The sequence below is a fragment of the Nicotiana sylvestris genome, chromosome 5 (genome assembly GCF_000393655.2).
Source record: "Nicotiana sylvestris chromosome 5, ASM39365v2, whole genome shotgun sequence".
NCBI classification, from domain to species: Eukaryota; Viridiplantae; Streptophyta; class Magnoliopsida; order Solanales; family Solanaceae; genus Nicotiana; species Nicotiana sylvestris.
The window spans coordinates 105,847,420-105,859,585 of NC_091061.1; the positions used below are offsets into that span (position 1 = coordinate 105,847,420).

The 12,166-nt window shown below is 42.2% G+C and overlaps 1 protein-coding gene across 1 annotated transcript; it reads left to right on the forward strand.

Annotated features, from left to right (window-relative positions):
- Positions 1-7,698: 7,698 nt before the first annotated feature.
- Positions 7,699-11,003, forward strand: LOC138869101 (uncharacterized). The gene is made up of 3 exons (XM_070146691.1): positions 7,699-8,850; positions 9,669-9,701; positions 9,861-11,003. Exons 1-3 carry the CDS (start codon positions 7,699-7,701, stop codon positions 11,001-11,003), a joined length of 2,328 nt encoding a protein of 775 aa, XP_070002792.1.
- Positions 11,004-12,166: the final 1,163 nt, after the last annotated feature.

A 12,166-nucleotide genomic window follows, 5' to 3' on the forward strand; every position in this document is an offset into this window, starting at 1 on the left:
GTGACTTTAGAAATAGAGTAAATTTTTTTTTAGGAAGTTAAAATAGAAGCGACTTGTCCCGACGATGGATCTCTTTCGGGGGGGTTCTTGAGGGACCAAGTCGAGAATTTTTTTTTTGGAAATATAAAGACTCTTCCTAATGACGGATTCTTTAGACAATTTTCTTGAGGGAAGCTAGTCTATATAAAACACCAAAAAGATTTTTTTTTATTTCTTAGGTAGTGTAGTAACTTCCCCTTGGTTTTTCTTTGGGCCACGGTTCTTTTTCAAGGGTTTAGCTTGAACCGGGTATAGGTAGATTTTTTTTGTTTTAGGTTAGGATTAATGGGCGACGAGCTTAAAATTGAAGAAGAAAAAAACCCTTAGCGTTCTTACACCTGAACACGATAGACGCTAGAGTGTAGCGCTTAGCTTCAAGGGTTGAATCTTGTTTAAGTGCCTTAAAAATTGTATGTTTGTACCTAACTTGAACACTCAAAAGAAAATGTTTTGATAAAATAATCTGGAGTGAGTCATGTGCCATGTGGGTATGAGTATCATTGTATTCCATGATGTACATTTGATGCCTAGAACTTGCCCTGTGTGTTTGCAAAGCGAAATAGTAGCTTCATTCAGTTTTAGAAGTGATATAGGCATTTCTTTGTTGAGCTAGACATATAAAGTGAACCCACCTGAATGCATTACATCTTAGTTAACCCCATTGAGCCTATAAGCCTGTTTCTTTGGCAACCACAATGTGAACCTTAACCACTTGTTTGAATAGCCTGTTGTTTGAACCAATTTTCCTCCCTCTCACTAAGCACTAGATTGGTATTGAGATTATGTAAAAAAAAAGTGTGGGGTGGTGGTTTGGTTTTTGAAGTGGAACCATGGAAATAGAGAAAAGGTGCAGAATGTGAAGCGTAAAAAGAAAAGCACCACAAAAAAAAAGGTTCATATATTTTGTAGTGATTAATAAGTGGTAGCTTGTACAAATTGCACCTAATGTATGGGGATGTTTAAATAAATGTGGTGGAGTGTTGGCTTACAAAATGATGATTTTTAAGTTCAACCTACCCGTCCCTTAGCCTACATTATAACCAAATAAAGTCCTATTGATCTTAGACTGAGTGGGGCTCGATTAGTCGAGTACTACACTAGGGGCAAGCTTATGGTGCATTTTTGTGGCATGTGAATGTTCTTTTTGGAGAGTGAGCGAAGTCTGTCTATTTGAGTTCCTAATTGTTTTCACTATCATTATATATATTGAACTACTCTCTTGTGTGATGTGAGGGCATGTGATTCACAAAGGAAAGGTGCATCTTAACTATTGTGTAGAGTGGTTTGAGTAAGTGCAATGTTACAAGGTACGAAAAACTTGATTCTTGAGGTAAAAGCTGCTCACTACTAGGTGTAACTCTTGTGAAATGTTCATGGCGTGAGTCGTTGAGAGAAAAGCATAGGGAATGAATTTTTATGGAGTGTGGTGAATTGCTCGAGGACTAGCAATAATTTAAGTGTGGGGTGTTGATACTATGCTATATAGTTGTTATTTACACCATAATTGCCCATGCTTTGTTGTGGATTTATAATGTAAGCTGCCAATAAAATGCTTTAATTAATGCTATTTGGTTTTGCAGGGAATATAAGATGTGAGGAAGCAACATGAAGTGTTTAGAGGCAATAACATAAAGAAAACACCCACTCAAGAAGTACCCAAACACAAAAGAGCAAAAAAAGAAGGAACGCGGAGACAAAAAGGCCCAGCATACTCACCGCGGTTGCCACCGCGGTCCATACCGTGGTTGGAGTCAGTTTTCTCCGCGGTCAGCGCCGCGGTCGATGCTGTGGCCGCGTCGGCATGTTCACAATCCAGAAATTTAAGGGGCCAAAGTGTCAATTCGGGAAAGCTTTTGTAAAACCCTTATAAGATGTAGGAAACTCGCCCAGGAGAAGGGGGGGCTTATTTTTGGAGATTACTTTTGCAAGAAGACAAGTATGAGAGATCACCCAAAACATCATAGTTCTTATTCTCTTCTATTTTTCTGGCAATTTTCCATTATGAATATTTTCATAGTTTATTCTTACGTTGTCATGAGTAGTTAAATACTTTAATCTAAGGTTTTGGTGAAACCCGTTGGGGATGACTTGGTTGTGATAGTAATATAGTTTGAATTGGTTGTTAATCTCTATTTAATAATCTACGTTTTGATTGTGCTTAGTTGAAAGGGCCCTCAATTATCCGTTCCTATTTATTATGTATCTTCTTGAGAGAGAGTGCATATTTAGGTAGTTGTTTGAACAACATCACTCCCGGAGTATAGACAAGAGTCATAACCGAGGGTTTAGAGGTTGGATTAGAGATAACGATACCTCGGGTGCAATCTAAAAGAACGATAATGTGAATCTAGCTAGCGTAGCTTGAGAGAGTGCATCTAGTAAATTATCATAATTGCTTGAGAGAGATTTATGATAACTGGAGAGTTCTTGATTGATAGATACAACTAAGGCATCGCTATAAGAAACATACAACCAAGCAAATCACCAACAGGGGAAACCATTACCTTAGACCTTATTCCAACTGTTTACACATCAAGCATAGTTAATTTTTAGCTGTTAATTATTTTCAGTTTTTAGTTGTTAGAAATATCATCAATTGTGAATTACAAAGTTTGGGGAAATTGATTTTGTGAATTTAGTAAATCCGATAAAAGTAATTGATAGGTTAATTCTCTGTGGTTCGACTCTGGGCAAAATTACTCAGATTATATTTGCTACGTCTGTGTGTGTCCTTGTATAAGGCATAGTTTGGTGTTATCATGGATCATGTCCATTGTTCATGTATAGTAGTGATTGGAGGTCTTGAGGCTCGTGTAGATTTGCTTCTTCTGGACATGGTTGATTTGATATCATATTAGGTATGGACTGGTTATCACTTTACCATGCTATCTTGGACTGTCATGCCAAGACTGTGACCCTAGCCTTACTGGGTTTACCTCGTTTAGAGTAGAGAGGGACTCATGGTCATTCTACCCATGGTGTTATCTCTTATGTGAAGGCTCAGCGTATGGTCGAGAAGGGTTGTTTGGCCTATTTGGCATATGTTCGTGATTCTAGTGCTGAGATTCCTTCTATTGATTCTGTGCCTGTTGTTCATGAGTTCCCTGAGGTATTTCCTTCAGACCTACCGGGTATGCCACCCGACAGGGATATTGACTTTTGCATTGATTTGGCCCTGGGCATTCAGCCCATTTCTATCCCGCCGTATCGTATGGCCCCGCCTGAGTTGAAGGAGCAGTTGCAAGACTTGCTTGAGAAGGGTTTCATTAGACCTAGTGTTTCGCCTTGGGGTGCGCCGATGTTGTTTGTTAAGAAGAAGGACGGATCGATGAGAATGTGTATTGATTACCGGCAATTGAACAAGGTTACAATCAAGAATAAGTATCCATTGCGGAGGATTGATGATCTGTTTGATCAGCTTCAGGGTGCCAAGGTATTTTCGAAGATTGACTTGAGATATGGCTACCATCAGTTGAGGATTAGGGCATCTGACGTCCCTAAGACATCTTTCTGCACTCGGTACGGGCATTATGAGTTTTTGGTGATGTCATTCGGGTTGACAAATGCCCTGCAGCTTTTATGGATTTGATGAACCGAGTGTTCAGGCCTTATTTGGATTCATTCGTGATAGTCTTCATTGATGATATTTTGATATATTCCCTCAGCCGGGAGGAGCACGAGCAACATCTTATAATGGATTTTCAGACCTTGAGGGATAGTCAGTTGTATGCTAAGTTCTTGAAGTGTGAGTTCTGGTTGAGTTCAGTTGCATTCCTAGGTCATGTTGTATCAGCGGAGGGTATTCAGGTTGATCTGAAGAAGATTGAAGCAGTCAAGAACTGGCCTAGACCAACATCAGCTACAGAGATTGGGAGTTTCTTGGGATTGGCAGGATACTATCGTCGGTTCGTGGAAGGGTTTTCATCTATCGCAGCCTCGATGACTAGGTTGACCCAGAAGGGTGCCCAGTTCAGATGGTCGGATGAGTGTGAGGCGAGCTTTCAGAAGCTCAAGACAGCTCTGACTACGGCACCGATATTGGTATTACCGACAGGTTCAAGGCCTTATACAGTCAGTTATGATGCATCTCGTATTGGGCTTGGTGCAGTGTTGATGCAGGATGGCAAGGTCATTGCCTATGCTTCACGGCAGTTGAAGATTAATGAGAAGAACTATCTGATTCATGATTTGAAGTTGGAAGCCATTATTCACGCGTTGAAGATTTGGAGGCATTATCTGTATGGCGTGGCATGTGAGGTGTTCACGGATCACAAGAGTCTTCAGTATTTGTTCAAGCAAAAGGAGTTGAATTTGAGGCAGAGGAGGTGGTTGGAGTTGTTGAAATATTATGATATCACTATCTTATATCACGTGGGAAAGGCCAATGTGGTGGCCGATGCTTTGAGTAGGAAGTCAGCCAGTATGGGCAGTCTTGCTTATATTCCGGTCGGTGAGAGACCGCTTGCTTTGGATGTTCAGGATTTGGCCAATCAGTTCGTGAGGTTGGATGTTTCTGAGCCCAGCCGTGTTTTAGGTCGCACAATCGCTCGCTCTTCATTATTGGAGTGTATCCGAAATCGGCAGTATGATGATCCCCATTTGTGTGTCCTTAGAGACATGGTGCAGCACGGAGGTGTCAAGTAGGTTACCTTAGGTGATGATGGAGTTTTGAGATTGCAGGGTCGAGTTTGTGTGCCTAATATGGATGAGCTTCGAGAGTTGATTTTAGAGGAGGCCCATAGTTCCCGGTACTCTATTCATCCGGATGCCACGAAGATGTATCAAAATTTGCGGCAATATTATTGGTGGCGGAGAATGAAGAAGGATATCGTTGCATATGTGGCTCTGTGTTTGAATTGTCAGCAGGTTAAGTATGAGCATCAGATGCCTGGTGGTTTGTTTCAGAGGATTGAGCTTCCCGAGTGGGTTATTGTTGATAGGTTGACCAAGTCAGCGCATTTCATTCCTGAGGCAGTCTCCTATTCTTCTGAGAGGTTAGATGAGATCTATATCCGGGAGATTGTTCGTCTTCATGGTGTGCCCGAGTCTATCATTTCGGACCGAGGTACACAGTTTACCTCACATTTCTAGAGAGCAGTTCAGCGAGAGTTGGGCACGCAGGTTGAGTTGAGTACAACATTTCATCCTCAGACGGACGGGCAGTCCGAGCGGACTATTCATATTTTGGAGGATATGCTCCGAGCTTGTGTCATTGACTTTGGAGGCTCGTGAGATCAGTTTTTCCTTTAGCAGAGTTTACCTACAACAACAGTTATCAGTCGAGTATCCAGATGGCTTCTTATGAGGTTTTATATGGTAGGCGGTGTCGGTCTTCGGTTGGATGGGTTTTGTAATAGCCCGATATTTTTTTCCCTTAATATAGTTATTAGTTATGAGATTAGAGAATTAATCTTTATGTATAGCTATTGGGTCCAATATTCAGGTAGTGAAAAAGAATTCATTACAATATATAATGATAATTTAATTACTATAGTGGTCTACATGATAGGTATTTACCTTGAACACACATATAGAGATAATGGCTAGTAATATCAGAATACCAATAAATAATATACATAAAATATGCTTACATGGAATGTGATTTGGCCCGTAGCTTTATTCACTGATAATAGTTGTCCATTAGGCTAGTTATCTTCTTTTCCCTATATAACAGGTGCTATTTTATAGCCAAAAATATGTGAATAAGAAGTGGGCCCTATATTTTGCCTTTTACTAAGAGAACAAACGGGCCCTATATGTTTTACCATTTCCCTTTTGGTGTTAGCTAAATTACTGTTACTTTACTTCGCAATAGTTAAACCTTTTTAACTAAGGTACTAGTTACCACTTGTTTTCTTCTAGTTTGATTTGTGTACGCTGTGCACTAGCAAGTCTTCTCTAAGACTGTTGTAGGTGTAGTGGCTGCAGTCTGTGATGATAGAATAAGGGCACGTCCTCGGGTGGGGCAGAGTGTGGGGCTAAGGTCGGGTAGAAGGGGAGGTAGAGGGGGCAAGGGAGCCTATAGGTTGAGAGTCGGGTCATGGAACATAGGTTCACTAACGAGTAAATCCATAGAGTTGGCGAAAATCCTACAGAAGAGGAAGATTAATATAGCGTGTGTCCAGGAAACTAGGTGGGTCGGATCGAGGGCGAAAATCGTGGATGGGTATAAGTTGTGGTACTCTGGTGTCCTGAGGGGTAAGAATGGAGTGGGTATCCTGGTAGATAGCCATCTTAGAGAGTCCGTGGTAGAGGTCAGGCGGGTGAATGATAGACTAATGACTATTAAGTTGTTGGTGGGTGAGGGTATTTTAAATGTCATTAGCGCGTATGCATTGGGAGGGGTTGGATGAGATTGTTCGTAGTATACCGCCTTCTGAGAGGTTATTCATAGGAGGAGATTTCAATGGTCATATTGGGTCATCTGCAGGTGGGTACAATGAGGTGCATGGCGGCTTTGGTTTCGGAGAGCGAAACGGAGGGGGCATTTCGCTGTTGGACTTTGCCAAGGCTTTCAATCTAGTCATTGCGAACTCGAGTTTTACGAAGCGGGATGAATATTTGATTACTTACCAAAGTTCGGTGGCGAAGACTCAGATTGACTATTTCCTCCTCAGGAGATGCGACAGGAGGTTGTGCGAGGACTGCAAGGTTATCCCAGGTGAGACCCTCTCGACGCAGCATAGGCTTTTGGTGATGGAATGTATTAGGATAAGGAGGAAGAAGAGGTCAGTACAAGGACGCCCCAGGATTAGGTGGGGCACCTTAACTGAGGATAAAGCTAAGGAGCTGGAAGGAAGGTTAGCGGCAATGGGAGCTTGGAGAAGTAGTGGGGACGCAAATACAATGTGGTCGAAAACGGCGGACTGTATAAGAAAGGCGGCGAGAGAGGTGTTAGGGATATCTACGGGCCACAATGGTGGCCACAAAGGGGATTGGTGGTGGAATGCAGTTGTCCAAGGTAAAGTGGAAGCAAAGAAGGCGGCTTACCTGCGGTTAGTAGGGAGCACTGATGAGGAGGAGAAGAGAGAGAACAGTCAAAGGTATAAGGTAGCTAGGAAGGAGGCGAAGATGGCAGTGACGGAGGCTAAGACGACAGCTTTTGCTCGTCTGTATGAGGAACTAAGGAACAAAGGTGGGGAGAAGAAGTTATTCCGACTCGCTAAGGCGAGAGAGAGGACAACTCGGGATCTGGACCAAGTGAGGTGCATAAAAGATGATGACGACAAAGTTTTGATGGGAGATGACCAGATTAAGAGGAGGTGGCAGACCTACTTTCATAAACTTCTAAGTGAAGAAGGGGATCAGGATATTATACTTGGGGAATCGAGGAATGCCGACAGTCACCATGAAGTAAGTAATTGTAGGGACATTGAGATCGATGAAGTCATGGAGGCAATGCGTAAGATGAGAAGGGGCAGAGCTACCGGGCCAGACGAAATTCCGGTTGAACTGTGGAGGTGTGTGGGTAGAGCAGGCTTGGAATGGCTTACTGCATTGTTTAGTGTTATATTCAAGACTAATAGGATGCCTGAAGAGTGGAGGTGGAGTACAATGGTCCCGTTGTATAAGAACAAAGGTGATGTCCAGAGCTGTAACAACTATAGGGGCATCAAATTACTAAGTCATACCATGAAAGTTTGGGAGAGAGTGGTAGAAATGAGAGTGCGAAGGACGGTGTCTATTTCAGACAACCAGTTCGGGTTCATGCCGGGGCGATCTACCACAGAAGCTATCCACCTTATTAGGAGGATGGTGGAACAATATAGGGATAGGAAGAAGGATCTCCACATGGTGTTTATTGATCTGGAGAAAGCATACGATAGGGTCCCTAGGGAGGTCTTATGGAGTTGCTTAGAGGATAAAGGGGTTGCGGTTGACTATATTAGGGTGATTAAAGACATGTATGATGGAGCTAAGACTCGGGTTAGGACAGTAGGAGGCGACTCTGAACACTTTCCAGTTATTATGGGGTTGCACCAAGGGTCTGCGCTCAGCCCATTCCTATTTGCCCTGGTGATGGATGCACTGACTCATCATATTCAAGGGGAGGTGCCATGGTGCATGCTATTTGCTGATGACATTATTCTAATTGACGAGACACGAGGCGGCGTCAACGAGAGGCTAGAGATTTGGAGACATGCTCTTGAGTCTAAAGGTTTCAAGTTGAGCAGGACGAAGACGGAATACCTCGAGTGCAAATTTGGAGTTGAGCCGACGGAAGCGGGAGTTGAAGTGAGGCTTGACTCTCAAGTCATTCCCAAGAGGGGTAGTTTCAAGTACCTTGGATCGGTTATTCAGGGGATCGGGGAGATTGACGAGGATGTCACACACCGTATAGGGGTGGGGTGGATGAAGTGGAGGTTAGCGTCGGGAGTCTTGTGTGACAAGAAAGTGCCACCGTTACTAAAAGGTAAGTTTTATAGAGCAGTGGTTAGGCCTGCCATGTTGTATGGAACTGAATGTTGGCCGGTAAAGAACTCACACATCCAGAAGATGAAAGTAGCAGAGATGAGGATGTTGAGGTGGATGTGCGGGCATACAAGGATGGATAAGATTAGGAATGAAGATATTCGAGAGAAGGTGGGCGTGGCCCCCATGGAGGACAAGATGCGGGAAGTAAGACTCAGATGGTTCGGGCACATTCAGAGGAGGAGCACTGATGCACCGGTGAGGAGGTGTGAGCGACTGGCTGTAGTGGGCACGCGGAGAGGTAGAGGGCGACCTAAGAAGTATTGGGGAGAGGTGATCAGACAGGACATGGCGCGACTTAGGATTACTGAGGACATGGCCCTTGACAGGGAATTATGGAGGTCGAGCATTAAGGCTGTAGGTTAGGGGAAAGTTGTGAATATTTCTACAGCACAATAGAGTGAAACTAGCTAGTTAGGAGTTAGACTAAGAATGTCATTGGTCGTATTTTGATGCAGGGCTTTACCTGATAGTTTTACTATACCAGCCATCTATTTCGTATTTCGTATTTCGTATTTTGTATTTCATATCCCTTATATTGCTGTTATTTATTATGCATTTTTATGGTACTAATATATCGGCTCCTATTACCTTTTTGAGCTGATGGTCTCCTGGAAACAGTCTCTCTACCCTTCGGGGTAGGGGTAAGGTCTGCGTACATATTACCCTCCCCAGACCCCACTTGTGGGATTATACTGGGTCGTCGTTGTTGTTGTTGTTGTTGTTGTTGTTGTTTCTAGGTTTTACTTCCTAGTTGACTCGTATAGTTTTCCCAAATCACTTCAGCGAAAAGATTGGAGTTTTCTTCCTTCATAGTGCCAGCAATTGTGAACCAAGTATTATAATTTCTTTGACCCATTAGCATATACTTTATATAAATATAATATAATTCTTTTATCAAAGGCATAATAGTGAATCCATGATTTTGTAGACATAATGAGAAGATGTGACAAGTTGAATCGCATAATTACTTATTGTGTGAATTTTCGTAGAAGAAGTTTGAATAAATTAGTCCATATGTGTCTATTTCTATCTTTACAGTATTGAGTCAATTGAATTAAGAGGACATTAGTATTTATGCCTTATCAATAATAGCCAATAGTGCAAGTAGTAATTACATGAGTAATAATTATGCCACATTGATGAATTTAATATAGGTGGGATTGTGCAATGGAATGGAAAACTATCTGGTTTGCACGTAATATTTTTCGTTTATAGTGGAAACACAATGATTAGTAAAAATTAGTTTCGTTTGCAGTGAATTTGGTTAAAGCTGGGAATGTGGATGAAGAAACTGTTGAGAATCGAATGAGGCATGGAGGACAACAAAATGTTGTTGTTACTGAAAGGTTAATGGAGATTTGACCGTGGTTAATGCTGGACAAAAAAGAGACGGCGAAGGGATAGCTGCTGGTAATCGAATAGGTGTTCAAAAATTTGATTTGAGTCAAGTAATGACTGGTAATAAGCAACAAGGGATAGCAGTAGGTGATGCATCAGCTCCTATGAAAGCTAAACTTCCAGCTGATATCCATGCTGCCACAATTTTTGCACGAATGAATACAACTGGTGCTTTGAAGGATGCTGTTGATCTATTTGTTACTAGTTCTGGGCAGAATAGTCAAGGGGCAGGACAAGTTGAAAAAGCTATAAAAATTTCAGCTATTGTAGGATCGAATCAGGAGGTTGTTGTTGCATTGAATGCAACTGAGGATCGACATGCATCTACCATTGTTAATATAGGTGCTGTTGCACCTTGTGAACCTGGGCATCTTCAGCAGATGGTGGAGGACAATGCAACAGCAGTAGCTGATCATGACAGAGCTGGGCATCCTGCTGTAGGTGAAGTTTCAATGATCGATAAAGGTCCACCTAAACCTTCACGTGATGTTCCTGCTAAGACAGCATTAGCAAGGATTTTTAATGTGGTGAATCCAGTTGTGGAAGCCTATGATAAGCAGAATTTGTCTAAAGCTTCAACTGGGTGTTTTACAAAAGAATCATTTGACAATCGAACTGAAGATGCTGCAGAAATTGGTAATGTAGTGAATGGTGTGGCAGATGGTAATCGAGCCTCAGCTGGTGTTGAGAAGATAAATTGGTCAGTTGTGTCACATAATAAAAGGGCTGCTACAGATCTTAAAATGCAGGAAGTTGCATCAGAAGACATTAGGTGTAGTAATGCTTTTGATGCATTGGTCATTGAACAAGAAGATGGAGAGAATGATCATGCTAAGAAATTGGGATTGGTATGTGGAGATACAGTCTCAAAATCTAGAAAAAACAGCTCTCCAACTAGTGGAAAGCAACAGCACATTACTCACAAAACTGGTGCTCGAGTGAAGGAACAGGCTGCTGGGACTTTAACAATACCTGATATCCACGCTGCAGCACATGAGCATACTAAACTGATGGCAAGATCAAGTAGCAATGAAGGCTTCCAAGCTCATAGTTCCAATGTACCTATGCTGCAATTTCCAATCCTCATCTAGAGCAAATCATCAAAAATGCCCAAAATGAAATAATGATGAATTGTACATTGGCTAAACAACCTTTTGTCATGCTGAACACTTTCGTGTTTGATGTCCCATCTCAATCAGTGGCGTCGTTTGGGGAGTTTGAAGGTGAATCTGGAAAGCCTAGTTTATCAACAAGATATAATAACGAGGTAATACAGTTGATGGATATTAACTCTAAGCTATGGGCTAACCAACGTGAATATGAAGATGAAGAAGATTTGGGCATAGGTTTTGCGGAGGATTCTTCTGATGAAGGTGAGAAGTGTAGTGGGGATGAGGGGGTGTTGTCAATAGCACCTAAAACTGGCAGCTTCACAAAGGTAAACTCTAATAGAAAACTTAATGCAACAGCACCAGCTTTTGTGCCTCAAGCTGGAAAACAACAGGCTTGACCAAACACAGCAGGTGTTTCTCTACTGAAAAATGCAGCAAGGCCTGAACAACAGCAGCAGAGTAATGCAATCATACCAGCTGTGACATCTGTGGAGGAACAAACATCAGAAGCACAAGTAGCTATTGAACAACAACAGCACACTGGAAAAAGGCACGATGCTGCAACAACAACTACAGCCACTCGAAATGCAAGAGCTAGAAATTTAGCTCACACCTATGCAATACAGTCCAAGCAGCAACAACAAGCCATGGAAAAGACTCCAATTGATAGGCGTAATGGTGATCAACAAGCAGTAGTTGGAAGATTGGTTCAAACTGTAGAATCGAAGCAGTCCACTCCAGTGATTCAAACGATGGGGCAGCAGCAGCTTGTGACAACCAATCCTGCTATTTCATTAGAGGAGAGGAAGTTATTGGATGCAATGGTAAGTTCCAATCCAATTAATTCTTTAAATCTTACTGTGGGTAGCACTGGACGCATGAGTAGAAGCAGAAAAATATGCAACTCACTGAACAAAATCAAAGCAAGGCAATAGTGGCTAAAAATCAGGATGGAAACACATTGGTGTCACTTGGGTTTGAACAAAATGCTCCACAACCAGTACACTTGGGGAGAGACTTGTATAAAGAAGGAGAGGAAGATGCAATGATACAACAATGCAGAGCAGAGGCCGCAAGAAAAGGAGATTTATCACCTATGCATAGCGACAAAGGTAAGAAGACACATACAAAGAAAAATAGTT